Source organism: Acomys minous (genome assembly GCF_964271855.1).
Source record: "Acomys minous genome assembly, chromosome: 5".
In the NCBI taxonomy this organism is placed as follows: domain Eukaryota; kingdom Metazoa; phylum Chordata; class Mammalia; order Rodentia; family Muridae; genus Acomys; species Acomys minous.
The window spans coordinates 43407962-43425111 of NC_140494.1; the positions used below are offsets into that span (position 1 = coordinate 43407962).

The 17150-nt window shown below is 48.8% G+C and overlaps 1 protein-coding gene across 5 annotated transcripts in view; it reads left to right on the forward strand.

Annotated features, from left to right (window-relative positions):
• The window catches only part of TRIO (trio Rho guanine nucleotide exchange factor), a 290433-nt gene that overhangs the window by 147635 nt on the left and 125648 nt on the right, over positions 1-17150 (forward strand). For all 5 annotated transcript variants that reach the window (XM_084781263.1, XM_084781260.1, XM_084781259.1 and 2 more), the window contains exons 11-13: positions 1581-1772; positions 13693-13862; positions 14915-15089. In XM_084781263.1, the coding sequence (XP_084637389.1) occupies positions 1581-1772; positions 13693-13862; positions 14915-15089 (537 nt within the window). The remainder of the gene's footprint in view (positions 1-1580; positions 1773-13692; positions 13863-14914; positions 15090-17150) is intronic.

Genomic DNA, 17150 nt, shown 5'->3' on the forward strand with positions numbered 1-17150 from the left:
CCTCAGAAAGCTGCACCATGCTGTGCATTGCCAGAAACTCACTGGTGTCAGGGATCAGCCCTAGGCAGCAGCCACATAGGTAAAGACAAGTAGGACTCAAGCCTCAGGGGTCTGGTTTCTCATTATAGTCTGCTCAAGAGGCTGGACCTGCTCTTGGAGATGTAGGACTGACCTGCCTTGCTGAGCTTTGCCACACTTTGCCTCTTACCACCTTTCCGTTTGTCTGTTTCCTCCTTTGGGGATGGGACTAGTCGTTCATGCTGTTTCTATCAAAGAAGACCATCTTCCTTTGATTTTACACATTTAACAGTTGTAAGGTGCTCACTCTGAGTCTCCAAGGCATCATTAGCTGACCCGGCTTTGCTTGGGTATGAGAGTGGAGTGCTGTGGTTTGGTAGAATGTGCGTGCCATCCCCACAGGCCTGTGTGTTGAGATAATCCCCAGGGTGATGCAGGAGAGAAGAGATGAGTCTGAGTCGGGCTCGGGTCCAGAGGTGTGTCTTAGGGTCGGGGCACATCCCCCCATGACTGAATCCTAGTGACTTTCTAAGAGGAAGAGGGGCCAGGAGCAACATGGGTGGCTTTCTAAAAGGAAAAGGGGCCAGAAGCAACATGGACAGGCTTGTTTCTTATAATGCTCTGAAGCAGCCGGGGACTGCCACCAAGGCCATCAGACGTAACCCTTAGACCCCAGGCTTCAAAACCATGGGCTGCAGTAGTTCTTCTTTGGAACTCACCCAGTCTGTGCTGTTGGCAACAGGAAAGAGATTGATATGGGCGTCCTGATATGGACCCTCACTTCCAAGGCCATTCTAAGCCCCATTGCCGACTGAGCCTGCTTCTCCCTACAGGGACACCCTTCCCATACCTTGAGCCACCCTCCACTCGGTTCGGTGAGGTACCTGCTCTGCTCAGCTCTAGGAGTTTGAGGAGGAGGATGAGTGGGTCACCTGATGGCTCAGCAGAGCCCCAGGCTGGGTTTCTGGTCCCCCTGACTACACGGAGAGCCCCTTCTGAGCAGTTTCCAGTAACAGCCTGAGGCTGTAGTTTATCTGGCCATGTGAGAAACACAGCCACAGCCACAAGTTTATCAAGGATTGAAGTAGAGTCCTCTTCAGAGAATATTACATAGGCATTTCCACTTCACACGGGCATTTATACAGACTACATTACAGCCACTGGAATTCTTTTTTCCTTATAAAACTGTGTTCTGTGAAGCAAGGGGGGGGGTGGTACAGCCCAGTTACTCTGCCATGGAAAGGAGAGGAAATAGCAAAACAAGCATTTGTGACCATTGGGCATTTCCTGACTCCACCTTAGCGAAAATCGGAAAGCGTTTTCTGAGTCATGAGCTGTCGTCCGGGCCAGTGCTCAGTAATCTGCTCAGCATCAGAAAGGGGGTGTCGATAAGGATGCTTGGGCGAGCTGAAATCGTTGCTGCTTATCACATGTTTTTCTGTCCAACTTGAGTAAATGATCAGAAATGCTGCTGACAGGCTCCTTGTTGCTGTGTGTGATGGCTCCGATGCAGGCAGGTTTGCTGACCGGTCACCTGTTTCTCTGGCTGTTCTCTTGTGCAGAACACATACACAAATGCAGACAAGCTGCTAGAAGCTGCAGAGCAGCTGGCCCAGACTGGGGAATGTGACCCCGAAGAGATTTATCAGGCTGCCCATCAGCTTGAAGACCGGATACAAGATTTTGTCCGGCGAGTGGAGCAACGGAAAATCCTGCTGGACATGTCTGTGTCGTTTCACACACACGTAAAAGAGGTAAGGCATAGTGTAACGACAAGATATAATCTAGGTGACAGAGCCTTTGACTTTGTTGAAAGTGAATCTGAATTTGCTCATGAGAGACACTGGGTGCCAGATGGCAGGTTGGGAGGTGGAACCCATTAGTACCAAATGCATCAGGGCAGACAGGAAGAAATCCGTCTTCTGCTTCTGCAGCTTCTGCAGCTTTCACTGCTGGCTGTCCTTGTCACAGGAATGCACAGTTGCCTTTGTTGGCGTTGTCTGTAGTAGGGGTCCGGGGACACTTGTGGGTCAGGAGAGGAGCAGGGCAAACAAGAAGCAGAACGAGATTCCATCAGCCTTAGAGAGGAGCAGTGCTCTGTGCATGTAACACTGCCAGGTCCTGCCTGCTGTGGGCAGCGCTGCCGTGTGGGTGAAAGTCCCGATAGCCTTCTGGTCTTAGCAAACTACTTCCACACACTCTTTAGGGTTAGATTACATTGTATTGAGTTTAAATATACCATAGTCAACACAGTATAGATGCTAATGTCCTGTGTGTGTCTATGGTAACATACTTACCTCAAGAGATAATGGAATTTGGGATGTGAAAAATAGGTAGATACCAAGTAGCATTTTTGACACACACATTGTACACATATAACACAAATAATAGATCATATGCATAAATATAAAATACTAGATATCATAAAGTTAAATTAAAGAAATGCCTATGTTACCTTTTATCTTCGTCTTTGGAAGTAGTTTTGCTATATAACCTATGGTGGCCCTGAATTCACTATGAAATGCAGGCTGGCTGTGAACTTGCAGCAATCCTCCTGCCTTCATCTTTTGAGTGTTCGGATTATATGATAGCATTAGTACGCCCAGTTTATTTCAAGTATCTTTTGTAATAAAATCAAATCATTGATTTTATTAAAATATAATAAAAATCAAATCGTTGATTTTGTTAAATATAATAAAATTAATTTACTTCTTGGTGCCTAAAGAAAAAAAATGCTCCATGGCAGACAGTCACAGCAATGCTGCAACACACTGTATTACACCTCTCTATACATGGGAGTTACCAAGAGCTACTACGGAGAAATGTGGCCTTATGTACACAGAAGCTCATAGCCATAGAAGAAGGAGGATCTGGGGAGATAAAATCACTGGGAGAAACCAGGAAGAGGCATGGCTGGTTTGCTTTGTACAAAAGACACCCAGGGGCCAGTACCCATAGGCCACTTTAAGGAAAGCAGCATGGTTCTGAGACCTTGGGCGCTTTGTTCACACCCTGGCTGTCTGTAAGCTAGATGTTTTAAGTCCAGGAAGATGGTGCCCCCTTCCCCTGAAGCCCTGCGTGTCTGTGCAGTGTGTGGAGACCCTGGAATTTGGGCTTCCGCCGGCCTGGCCTGGAGCTTGGCACTCAGTCCTTCCTGTGGGAGGGCCAGGACTTCTTGGTTCCCGTGTGTGCCCGCTGCTTCATCTCTTTCCAGACTTAGGTATTTAATCCAAGTCTGTGCGTTAGTGAGGTCAGTCTGCCATCTGCTCTCTTAGCTTTAGTGCCTTGAATGATATTTTTACTTTTGGGTCCAATAGAACCATAACCGCTTTTGCCCATTTCTGCTCATTCAGCTTCACTCTCTAGACTGTTCCCTGATGTCATCACTGACTACCTTTGACACTCATGGGTCATTTGAGGCAACTGGCTGGCAACATCAAGCTTGCTGCCAGTTTGTTTCTGGGGCTGATTCAGCGACCCGTCACTGGCTTCTGTTCTCAGACTCCCTGGTCCCCAGCAAGGATCACTCTCATTGAACCAGGCTGCTGCCGTCCTGCCTGGGCTGAACAGAGAAACCTGGCTGTGCTTCTGCAGACTTGCCTCTGAGGTGGACACAGTTCTGTTTTTGAGCAACGCCTCGGGAAAGGAGATCCTTCCATTTTATTCAGAAGGCAGAAGTAAAGGCCCACCAGCCTCCTGGCGGTGTCTCTGTCTCAGAGTGCCAGGCAGACTTTAGTTTCATTCCTGGCAGACAGGTCAGCTTCCTTTTTTTAATGCTTGCCGGAGCCAGGCCTCAGCTCTCCCAAGAGACCAAGGGAGAGGAGGAACAAGTGTGCTTGGGGAAAAGGGATGCCCCAGGCTTCTCCCTGTGCAGACAGCTTTCTGAGCCGCCACCCTCAGCCCTGGCCAAGTCTCCTCGGGAGCCATAGACCTGCACCCAGTGCTTGTTCATGCAGCCAAAGGCCAGTTCTCGCCTCCTCTTGTGTAGCCAGGGACCCTGTCCTGCATCTGGTGGTTTCCTGCCAGCGCACAGTGCTTACTGCGTGAACCAGCTGTCCCGCAGCACATCCTCCTGACTGTTGGTAGTTCTGCTGCACAGCCTGTTTCCTGCCTCGCTTCCTTCCCTAGGGCTCTCCCGCAGAAGCTTTGCTTCGTCGCTCTCTGTGGAAACATTCTGTAGGCCACCCCTTACCAACCGGTAGCCCTGTGTTTATCCAGCCTCACCACATGTACACGCCTGTGTGTGTACACACCCACGTGCTTTGTCATATATAGGTTTGTGTAACTACCACAGTGTCCAAACCGCAGTCACACAGAGTCTGTCAATCATTCTGTCATTCTTGTGCCGGGACATGCCCTGCTCCCTGTTCCTGTAGAGGTCAGAGAGGCCTCAGTGCCATCAATGCCTGATGCTTTCTGGTTCTGCTTGCTTCCTCCTTATAGCTGTCTCCAGTCTCAACAATCTCACATCTCTACAATTTTCAGTGTTTCAGAAGTATTAGATATAAGTGGAGTCATGAATATTTTTGTGGCTGTCTTTCAACCAAATTAATACTAGAGAGTCATTCACTTCCTTACACGTATCAACACTTCTTTGCCATTTATTGCTGGGTAGCACTTGATAGCACAAATATTAACTATTTATTCACAAAAAGAACATTTGAGTTGTTGCCAGGTTGGGGCTTTTAGAAAGAGGGAAGCTATGAACAGTCATGTGCAGGTTTCCGCAATAATGTAAGTTTCCTTTTCTCTGGGATAAGTGAGGGTCCATTGGTAAGTGCAGTGCGGATGAAAAGAATCCGCCACTCAGTTTCCCAGGACGAAGCTGCTGCATTACACCTCCAGCCAGTGTCAATGTCTAGAGGGACATTGCTGGGAAGGCAGAGGCCGTCCACATGGTGATCAAGGTGACGGATTGCACTTGCTGTGCCCGGTATGCAGCACGTTCTGTTTCAGAGTTAATCTTGCTGCGCTCTGGAACACTTAATTTGTTTACTCACTTGACGCAAGCAAAGAGTGTAACTCAAGGAAATGAATACCCCTGGGTGGGTGGCATTTGGTTTGACTTGGAGCATGGGTTGTCAAGCGCTGTGTCTTTCACATCTGGCTAGGCATCCTCATAAAAAAAAAGAGAGAGTTGTCTACTATAGGTAGGTTATGTAAAAAAACAGATCTTGTCATGTATACAATTTCTGTGAAAGTGTGACCTGCATTAAAATAATTTACAATAACTGTGCTAGTGTGACACAGCCCTCTGCCTTCCCCAGTGACCCTGGACAGATGATTCTGCTGTCCCTGCCTCAGCTCCAGTCGGAGACAGTTCAACTGACCTATAGAAGCTCCAAACATAGCATTTCCCTTATAGTCGCTGCCAATACATGGCCCTTGGTCTCTTCCTGGCCCCCGGCTTAATTTATTTGATAGGTACAAAAGAATCCAGATTTTAAAAGTCAGATGCAAAGGTATGTCTGAGTGGGCTTGAACTGCTCAGAGCCTCACTAATCTCTGATGAACACTAATGACCTGCTTAATCTGCTTCTGCCCCCCTAGAAATAAATCCCCTCACTCTGACCACAGTGGAGCACACAGGGACCTGTGACTACTGTCTCCAGCACCACACCTCTAGAGCCCACTCTGCAGGAAGCAGCCCCTCACGGGCCCACTCATATTTGTGTGTCATTTGCACATACCGCCAAGTACTTCTGATCCCAGCAAAATATATGTATTTATTTATTTATTTTGTTTGATTCTTTTCTTCACTTAGGAAGCACTGACAAAACATTTGTGTTAGCAAGTGAACAGGGACTATCTGGTGCTGACTAGTAGGAAAGAGCAGCTGATGTAAAGCAGCTTTCTTTCAAAGATTTGTTTTTCAAAGTGTGTGTGTGTGTGTGTGTGTGTGTGTGTGAGAGAGAGAGAGAGAGAGAGAGAGAGAGAGAGAGAGAGAGAGGGAGGGAGGAGGGGGGAAGGATGGAGGGAGAGCTCAAGCATGCATTTGAGATCGAGTATACACAAACAAGCATGTACACTTGAGTACAGTGGCCCATGGAGGACAGAAGAGAGTGTTGTCCCCTGGAGCTGGAGTTACAGTTGGGAGTCACCCAGCGTGGGTGCTGGGAACTGAATTTGCGTACTTTGCATGTGTCATATGTGCTTTTAACCTCTGAGACATCTCCCCAGCCTCTAAACATTTTCCCCTCTGAAGAAGGATTTAAAACTTGACCCAGAATCAAAAATTTGTCACTTTTAAATACGTTCAAATACCAACATTTTCAAATAAAGAAAAATTGTTAGGGGCCAGAGAATGGGCTCAGCCCCTGCTGCAAATATTCCCAGCCAGAGTGTCATTCCCAGAACTCAGGCAGAGACAGGACTTGTGCAAGTTCCCTCTGTTCTCTACCTGTACAGGAGGGCACACACGTGCACCAAACAAACAAAGAAATAGGCCAACGGAAGTTAGAAATTACTCTGGAAAATTGTAGTCAGCTCTGCTGTATCTAATGCACATAGTCACTGAAATAACTGATGACCGTATTGTCATCATGAAGACTATAAATATATGTTAGTACATTGACTCCACTGAAGTACACTGAGTCCTGTTGAGGGTTCTCCTTTAAAAAGAGAGCTGCCTCTAACCCTTTCATCAGTTGTTTACGTTTCAGCTTGGTTAATGCTGTAAGAAAAGCGAAGGGCTTTAATGCAGGATCACGCAATCTTACAGGCCTTTGGATGGACAGTGGAGAGTGAATGTCCATGTGTAATCTTTGTTTTGTTTTGGTTTTGGTTTTGTATTTTGAGACAGGGTTTCTCTGTGTAGCCTTGGCTGTCCTGGACTTGCTTTGTAGACCAGCCTAGCCTCGAACTCACAGCGATCCACCTGCCTCTGCCTCCCAAGTGCTGGCATTAAAAGTGTGTGCCACCACACCTGCCCTCATGTGTAATCTTACTGAGTTTCATCTTAAAGGTGATCCTAGTACTCATGGTTTCTTACCGGTTTTATGAATTATATAGAATCAAAGATTCATGCAGGCGTTGGCTCACTGAGAGAGAACTCAAATGTTCCATGTGTGTCTCTGGCACCTACAAACACTTTGCTGACTATTCTTCATATCAGCAGAGAGGTAGAAAGAGGTTCGGCCAGCAGCATCTTAACTAGGGTTTTCCTAGGACGGTGGTAGCACCACATGGCTTAGGCTTGTAGTCTGGTTTTGTTATTGTTCGTTTGTTTTCTCTTCCTTTTTTGAAACACAAAACTTAGAAGCAGATTGGGGAAGAATCAGGCTTTCTACCTGGGGCCCCTGGTGCTGGCAGCAGAAATCTCACTGTGTGATGCTCCTAGCATCTGCTTTGGGCTAGCCTTTTCCTTACATGTGTCCGGGGCATGCAGAAGACAAAAACGAGGGAAGGTTTTATGAAAAGATGGGTCTTCTAAGTGAGTTGAAGACGCAGTTCCTAAACATGTTGGATGTCCTCGTACTGGCAGAATTGGCCTACTTGCTTACCACATTGGTTCTCTTGATGAATTGTAGGCAGATACCAGGAGCTGCAGGACACCTGAGTGGTTGTTGTTATTGTTGTTACTGCTATTGCTTTTAAATTGTCTTGCTAAATATCCCTGGCAGGCCTCGTGCTCACTATGTGTCCCAGATGGCTCTTACCTTGTCTTTCTAACTCAATTTCCTGAGTGCTCAGATACAGATAGATGTGTGCCACCACACCTGGATAATACTGCTAATATTTTTTAAGAAGGTGAATTGTATACATTTACTCCGGTTGAGGTTAGTCCTAGGCAGAGATCTGGAGGATAAATGGACGAGCGAAGAGAGACTTGTAGGCTACAAAAATGAGCTGAGGGTTTTAGTACAAAGCTGAGACTGTCTTTATTCTCCACACTGGTCTCACATGGAAGATGCCAGGAAGAAGGAAGTTGAAAGCTGGCACTGCTGCCTCAGACTTGCTGATGTATGTGCTGATCGTAGTGGGCGACGACTCATCTTAAATGGTCCTGGCTTAACCACTTGGTGTCTGTCACCTTCTGCCAGAGAGTTTTCCACTCAGGTCTTTGGCCATTTAACCTGCAATGAAGTTTTATGTCCTTAAGTGACTGCTCAGGTGAACCTCAGCACCTTTTAACTTACTGTGTTAAAAACCTCTTTATCTTTCTTTTAGGAGAGACCTGGTGCAACAACAGAGATAGCTCCATTCATAGTTTTATTGTGTCAGTCTGTTTTGAATGAGAGCAGTGTCACATAGGTGGTGGTGCCCTGTGCTTGATAAAGGAGTGAGCTGGGTTTCTGGCTGCCCATGGTGCCGTGTGCAGAATAACCCAGTTAGCTTTCGTTAAGGAAAGAACAGGACTAAAGGAAGTGGACATAGGCTGCTCTTGGGCTGTTGCCCCAGTCACACAGGCATGACATTCCACTCTCCAGCTCACCTCAGAAGGACCAGCATGACAGGAGAGTGAGCTGATGTCAGAACAGAGGCGCCCCAGGTCCTCAGCCATCTCAGCAGAGCTTGAGGGATGAAACAGCAATCTAGGGACATGGAGGAGGATGGGCTGCAGAAGTGTGGCCTCAACTTCCAGGCTTGGCGATTTGTTCTGGCAAAGAGAAATTATGCTTTTGTCATACTGCAGACTACTTCAGGGTGACAGTAGTCATTTTTAAAAAAATGACTTGGCAAAGAGGAGGAGATGCCTTCCCCAATGTTTGTAGCTGCCAGCAGTCACTGAGAAGAACATTTGATTTACCAAGGGTGGTGTAGAATAGAGAGAAACATGAAAAGTTCCCTGTGGAAAACTCTTCCTTGGGGAAATACAGCATGCACTGTGTCTAGATGACTGGAGGCCCTTAGCTGTTATCATGTGTCATCTCTTGTCCCTGGCTGGTCAGCACTGCCATGGAGCCGTACCCCACCTCACGTGTGGAGCTACCATGATGCCTCCATGGGGCTTCCCCCCCTTGTTTCTTCCTTGTATTAACACCTGACACGTGCAGTGGTGTTGTTTTGTGATACTGATCTTAGATTGTCGTCTGTTCTGCCTCTACTCCATAACATGCTTTATAAAGCTCTTTCAACATGCTACGGCACCGTTTATCCCAGCACACAGAACGGAAGGTCCTGCTCAGTGCCTACAATTCAGGCAGGGCAATAGCTCTGTGTATGAAAGTGCCTGCTGCTCCTACATAAGCCCAGTTCAAATCCCCCAAACTCAAGTAAAAAGCCCAGTGCTGTGGGCAGAGATAGGAGGGTCACTAGGGCATGCTGGCCACCAGCATGGCTCCAGGTTAAGAGAGAAAACCTGCTTCCTGTGAATAAGATGGGAAGTGGTGGGACAGGACATCTAAAGACCTCTGGGTTTTGCACTCACACAGGGGCATGCTCACTCAAACACGTGTGCACATACACTATACACGGAGAGAAGAAAATCACACAACAATTCCTACATCAAGACACTAAGCATATGTACTCAGCGTTCAGATGTGCCATCATCATACAGTTGGTTGTTTCTGGCAGAAGAATTTCCTGTAGGTGGTGGGAACGGTTCCCTTTTCAGTCTGTTCCTTGTGCCTGAACTGGAGTCACACATTGTGCGTATAGGGGTTGCCTGCTGCATTTGCACCTGCAAGTTGCCATTGAAACCACTCACTTCTGCACAGAACTTGCAGCAGCAGCAGCTCTGGGGAGCTATGGCTCTGGCACTACAGTTTGCACAGCTCCACTGTAGCAAGCGATTGCCTCCGCCTGCTGAGGACAGGGAGCCAGGTCTCAGGGGCAGTAGCTTCCATGTACTTGTAGCAAACGAGCCCTTTTGTCCTTACATTCATCTTTCTCAAACTAGCTGTGCAGGAGTGAAGGTTCAATGGGTAAAATTAGCTCGCTTCATAGATAGGTCTGCACATAGAGGACACAAGGCCTTTGCCGAGGATAAGGCCTGTCAGCTGGTGTGCTGCCCCTCCTTCTGAACCATCGCCATGTCAGGGCGCTGACTGCCATTAAGTTTCCTCCACTCTCAGGACTCCCTTACCCACCTAGAGCCCAGTGCTTTACAGAGATTGTACAGAAATTCCCTCCCCAAACAGCGAAGTGAGGACCCCTGTTCTTAAGGGGCTTTCTCCGAGCAGATTGTAGGGCCCAGGCCTGAGAGTAAAGGGCTGAGGCAGTGCTTGTTCTTGATGCCAGGGATGGGACGAGTCCTCCCTCCATCTTTGTTTCGGAGCCTTTCTCTACGTTATTTCATTTCCCAAGACCATCTTTCTCCTTGTATCTTGGCCTATGGCTTTGCTGCAGCATATGTGCAGCCCTGTTGTGGGCTGAGGCTTTTCCAGAACATCCACCCCAATCTGATGACACAGGTTCAGGACACCTGTCAGAACTAGACTGAAGGCTCAGCCATTCCTTTTAGGGCCACGAGGGGGCAGTGCTGCCTATGCCGTGTATTGAGAATTCTATGGTTCTTAAAAACAGAACCCAGGTTGCAGTGAACTTACACTGTTCACTGCAGTGAACTCTCACTGTTGAATAAAGATGTATCTTTTCCATGTAGATTGTCAGTTTTACAGAAGTGCATTGTTGTCTCATCCTGGGAAAACTTTGACTTAAGACTTCTACAAACATTCTAGGGACTTAAAATTTCTTTGTTCAGAGTCACTTTAGGCATCACATATTGTGTCATTCTAAGCTTAAAAATAGACTTTGCATACCTCAACTTGCATCACAAAGGGCCTTATTCTAAGACTTTTCTCCTTCAAATTGAGTAAGAGTGTTTCCTGAACAATTCTGAGGGGCAAAGGCCTTTCGGTCAGCCGACGTCATGCTTTTTATAGAGAGCCTTGCTCCATTACCTCACTCCCTGCCCCCTTGTCATCTGCACCATCCCAGAATCACTTCCTGCACTCTTCTGTGTGATGTTATCTCTGTGGACTTGACTGGCAGGCCAGGTTGGGGAGCACACTCCACCACTGAGTTTAGTCAGAGTGTCCAGGATATGGAGGGGAAGTGCATGTGTGTGTGTCTGTGTCTTTGTTACGCTCTGTCAGGTGGAAGGGCAAAACTTGACCCCTAAATATTCCTGGCACTTGCCCTGGAATTCAGAGGAAGTGATGTCTATAGAATGAACTGATTATCTATATACCCTTTCCTCACACTGTAGCGTCTTAACACTATTTTAGGGGTAAAAGAATTTAAGTGATAAGTTTGCCAGACTCAGTGACTGATTTTGGTCAATTGAGAGAAGCCTAGGAAAATTTGAAAGGTACGTATAAAAGATATAAAATGTCAGGAATTTTCTTACTTTGAGATTTTCTTAGAGGAAAGCCAGCAGCAGTGACGTGTTCTCTCTCTGCATGTATAATCTCACAGAACCTCCCACTCAGCCCTGAGTAGACATTCACACCAAACCTATATTCCATAAGTGAAACTCAGTCACAGACCCAGGTACGAAAAGTGCCAGCCCTTTTGTCCGGTGTGTGTGGCAGGAACATTAATTCCTCTGTCACCGTGGTGTTGCCTGCGTGCTGGAGCGCTGCCGGTCGCAGCAACCCCGGTGGCTGTTTCTGATCACTCTTTTACCTATGTATGGAAGACTGTTTCCATCTTCGAGCCAAGAGGAATTTGTCAGATGCCCCCGCCCACACAGGTGCCCCACTCCCTCCTTATCCCTTAAGTGGAATTCTAGAGTTAAGTTGCAGCGAGTGGGGAGAGCTATCAACCTCTCCCCAGGCCAGACCAGGTGCCCCAGTCCCACCTATGTGCAAGAAGAACCTATGTGCAAGTGGTCACGTTGCTGGGGCAGCTTCAGCAAATTACATGAGCGGAAGCGGAAGACATTGCTGAGGTTTTAGGAGACGTGAAGTTGGTGATTTTTTTTTTCCAGTTGCATTTCAACAGAATCCAAGACACAACATTAATGAATATACCTGTCTTGGGAGGGTGGATGGCCGTAGTAGCCATGTGATCAAGTGTGTTTGTTGTCATTGGGAGCAGGTGGGTGGGTTCTGTGTGTGGTCTGTCACCCACTCTTCCCACTGCCACCTGTCCTGTGGAAGGCAGGTTACTGGCTTAAGGAGAAGCCCACTGATTGGATCATCACGGCTGTTAGGTTAACTATTCTGACTCTTTGAGTAAAATAGTGCAGTCTGTCTCACTAAGTGGTTGGTTAGCATGTGCTCTCTTTTCTTTGGGAGATCCCCGTCTATTGGGTTAACTTGAGTCCATTCCTGTAGTTAATTACAGAGTGCGTAGCTTGTGGAGCACACCTGTCTGCCCAGGATGCCACCACTGCATTCTCCTTCACTTGTCTTGGGTCCTCATCCCACCAAGCTGGGTCTTAGAGAAATTAGCTGATGCCTGTGGACCACAGGGCTGCAAATCCCTAAGAAGGCTCTCAAGCCCCGATGGTCTCACTCCAAACCGTAAGGCACTACACCTGCCCGTACAGCCTTGAAGCACGATGTAACCTACGGCTGCTGGGTATGATGTTTTCCATAGGGAATCTTGGAGCCAACTGGAAGTTCTGCAGGTCGGGATGCTGGTCTCCTTTTTCCCATTTGTGAGTGCAGCCTCTGCCTTGACAAGCTGGTAGCAAATGCTGAAACAAAGGAAAGCACGGGCGAGGGTGTTGACAGCAAACCTCCAGGGATGGTGCAGGGCATCAGGAAGGGTTGGCAGCTTCCTTCTCCTGGGGCCCTTTCCCTTCATCCTCAGGATGAGTTGAGCAGCTTTTATCTAAGATTTCTGTAAGTAAAATCTTGTTGTATGAAACTTGATGGCATGCACAGAGATGGATAGACAGTGCAAGGAAAGCTAACAGGTATTTAATATCTTCGGTAAACTTAGCTCTTAGCACCATGGATAATTTGACTCAAAACTAAGCCCTTCCTTTTCCAGTACTTTTCTTATTTTAAATTGGCCCACCAAGTTCAAAATGTCTATTGATTTGCAAAGTCACAGGAAGAACATATTCTGGTGTGTGGTGCTTTCCATCCAGTGAGCAGGCAGAGTTGATGTGTTAAGCTTTTCTGTGTTGGGCAATATAGAAATGGAATTCATGTTCTCAATCCCGCATGGGAGGAGCCAAGGCCTGCTGTTAGCACACATGTCTTCCCACAGTAGGATGAGCACAGTGTGTGGCGGCCTGGCCCTAGGTATGGTCATCTCAGGAGCACACATCTTTGTCACACAAGTGTGGTGGAGAATAATTTAATCTCAGTGCGCTCTCGTCTGCTCTGAGGGACATAAGGCACTCGTGTCTGCGTGGTGGCTTTAATAATGGAGTGCAGTGCCTTTGCTGAAACCGAAGCGGGAGCTGTGGAAGTTCCTGTTGTCTGAGCAACACTTGGCGTTTCCACTGCCCTCCAGGCTGAGCTTCTGCGAAGGGGAGAGTGGCTTCTCTTCCCTTTCCTCTTTCTCCTTTGTGACAGCCTCTTCCGCATCACCGCCTGTTTATTTTGCTCGATGCTGCAGTGACATGTTGCTGTTTTGGTGCCTGTGTCCCCCCTGGTTGCTGGGCTCTCCAGGATGCTCTTTCTGCTCTTCTCCTATCCCCCCACCCCCACCCCACCCCCGGGCTTCCTTCCTTCCTTCTCTCTGGGAGCAGTCTGCTACCAGCGTCTTCCCCATGTGAGTGGTCCAGGCTCTGCACCACTCACTCGCCGCGCCCTCTCCTGTCCGCAGCTGTGGACATGGCTGGAGGAGCTGCAGAAGGAACTGCTGGATGACGTGTATGCCGAGTCCGTGGAGGCTGTGCAGGATCTCATCAAGCGCTTTGGCCAGCAGCAACAGACCACCCTGCAGGTGACAGTCAACGTGATCAAGGAAGGGGAGGACCTTATCCAGCAGCTGAGGTGAGCCTCCACCCCCACTCCCCACCCCCACCCCCACTCCCCACCCCCACTCCCCACCCCACCCCCACTCCCCACCCCCACTCCCCACCCCCACCCCCACTTCCCACCCCCACTTCCCACCCCCGCTCCCCACCCCCACCCCCTCACCCTTCCTGGCCCCACACAGATCCAGAGCTCTACAGCGGGTTCCTGCCTTGATCAGTCTTTGAACAAATGGCCCCAATGTGCTCTCCAGAAGGGGGGGCAGTTTTCTTCTCATCCCGTCCCCCCCAAACCCTTAGTTTTTCAACTCTGTGATTGCTCACCTCAACACTAGCCACTGTCAGAATTTAACTTTTGTTAATATTCCCTCAGCATCCCCTTTGTACTGAAACTACTTTATAAATGGAGGAATTAGTCTTAAGTCCTCTGGCCCCACAGGGCCTGCCTGTCTAGAGAGTGGCAGCCTATCCGCCCCTCAAGCTGAAGGCTGAAGGCAGAGCAGGCCTGGAGGTGTCAGGATTACGTCCCTCAGCCCTCCTCTGGGCAGGAGGCAGAGGCTAGCTTGGCTTTGTTTCCTCTGGAGGCAGATTTGAAAATTCCTTTTATTGGGTCATGAGGGACACTAAGGGGTAGCCCTCTCCTCCCAACTCACACATCACTCAGGACAGTTGAAGATCACTGACTAAACAAGTACATCACGTTCCCTAAAGGGGAGAGTTACTTAGTAAAAGTTTCATTGATGGCATTAGAGGTTAGCAGGAGGGCTACCACTGCAGTCACCAGGGGCCAGCTCCTCTCCAGTGTAGCCTTCTATGAGAGGACCACGAAGAGCGCAGCTGTGTTCCTGCCACCTTGGGCTTGGTGGAGCTGGCTGCTCGGAGGAAGGGGGCTGGTGGTGCTTTGCTAGAGGACAGCACCTTCCCTTTTCTGAGACAGAGTCCAGCTTCCTGCCAGCCTTCTTCCCCTGAAGATTTGCGTTTGCCGGATCTGGTGTCTAACAATGTGTGAGACTTTCTTACTCAATTCCTGTTTGTTTCATTGAAGTCCCATCTCCTTCTACACCTGCACAGGGACTCCGCCATCTCTAGCAACAAGACCCCACACAACAGCTCCATCAACCACATTGAGACTGTGCTGCAGCAGCTGGATGAGGCTCAGTCCCAGATGGAGGAGCTCTTCCAGGAACGCAAGATCAAGCTGGAGCTCTTCCTGCAGCTGCGCATATTCGAGAGGGATGCCATCGATGTGAGTGGCCAGCCCCTCTCCCAGGAGCCCTGTCCCTGGTTCCTGTCTGTGACCTCTCCACCCACTGAGCCTCCACAAAGCAAGGACAGGGTGGAGACGGAAGGAAGGTCCTGGAAGCACAGAGGCTTCCATGGCTGGGGGGGGGGGGCTGAGACCAGGGCGGCAGTGCAGGCGGAGAGTGTACTGGAGTGGAGGGAACTTGCTAGGCAGACAGACCATCAGGCTGAAGATGGTTAGCGGAGTTGGGGGTGGGGGCGGGGTGGAGCACTGGAGGTGAGTGAAGCTCTTAGGCAAAAGAGAGGGGCGGGAGGCCGGTTGCAGAAAGGAAAGGGAGAGGTGACCCTGGCCGGGAACTGGCCATTACCTTCCCCAGGGGCAGGCCAGCCCTGGTTGGGCAGTGCAGGCCTAGGTATACTCTGCTCTCGTAGAAAGAGCAGCCTCTGCAGGTGGGAGCCTCCCTTCCTCCTGCCCTCTGTTTTCTGTTTCCTCTCTTAGTAAAGGGACAGATTGTAGCCTGCGCATTTTAAGGAATATAAATCGTTCCTATGAAAGAACCCTCTGGTTTTTTATAATTTCTCCCAATAAGTGTACTCTTATATCTGATGTGTACAGAGAAGAGAGAAATAAGTGCTTCTTTTATCTTTATTCAGCAAAAAGGGGGGGGGTGGCTCTGTGCTCTGCAGGGGAAAAGATCTTGATATGGAGCAGAGTAAGTCTGAATGAACGAGCCTGAACTGTATGTGAGACCCTGTCAGAAGAACCAAAAACTTCCTAACACTTGAGAGCTCGCCTGAGTCCATGTCCTGGTGCCTGGCTGCTTACACAGCTAGAGGTCAGAGTCAGCACATGAGTGCTCCCTCACTCGGGACCTCTGACCCCCTCAGGTCTAGCCTGTGACTGTAGGGGTCTGTCTCACTCAGCACCTCTGGGCCGCACAGGTCTACCCTGTGACTATAGGGGTCTGTCTCACTCAGCACCTCTGGGCCGCACAGGTCTAGTCTGTGACTGCAAGGGTTTGTCTCACTTAGCACCTCTGGACTGCTCAGGTCTAGCCTGTGACTGCAGGGGTCTGACAGCTCCCTATTGTACTCACTGTCTCTCCTGGCTTGGAGTTCATCCACAGTGCTTGTGGGGTGCTTGGACTGGCTAGGCCCTGAGGTGGCACAGAAGCTTGGGGATTGCTTGCTTCTCTCAGCTCCAGGAAGATCCTCTGTGTGCGACACCCTCTGGGCTGCCCATCAGCCTCACCTTGCATGGCAGCTCTATAGGTGGAACGGGGCCCTCTGCAGGCACCTTCAGACGGCTGCTTGTGCAAAGGCCAGCACTGTTTTCCACAAAAGCTTTTCTTGATGCTTCTGGTTGTTATCATCGTTAATCACAAGACATGCACCAAAACCTCCATAATCTCAGTGGCAGCCAGCCTGCTCCATTGCTCCACCAGGCTTGGCCTTGTGGAGACACACAGAGATGACATGCTAGAGTCTGCCCAGTGGGGACCCCCTGGTCCATGCCTGCCTGGGGCTCAGGGTGGCAGCAAACAGAACAGACCTGTTTTCTTCTGGCTTCAAGTGACGCACTGTTCTGAAAGTTAGTTGTCTGTTGAATATTTCCAGTCACAAGACAGAGCGATCAGGAGCATTTGTTGCAGATCTCTCCTAGAATCTTCTGATAGTTGAAACTCGTTCTCATTTTATTTGTATTGATGCTTCTTGGTTGTAATTTACCCTTTATCAAAACCTGATCAGGAAACTACAGAGCAGGTGCCCTGGGGAAGCCTGTGCCAGGCAGCCTGTTACAGAAGCAGTCAATTGTGTGTAGATTCAATGTGCTTTCATGTGTTTAAGAAAGCGGCCTTACAGTTTAGGGACCCTTAGGCGTCTGCGTCTTTAGGACACCAAAGATAAACAGAAATGTGTGTCATCACTGCTAATCTGATTCACCATCACACCTAATGTTCCCCATCCCTGGGGTCTGAAAACATACATGAAAGAAAAGTCTCATAAGAAAACATTAAGGTGGAACTTCCAGTCACTCTAGGCCTGATCCCAAGAACCTCAAAAA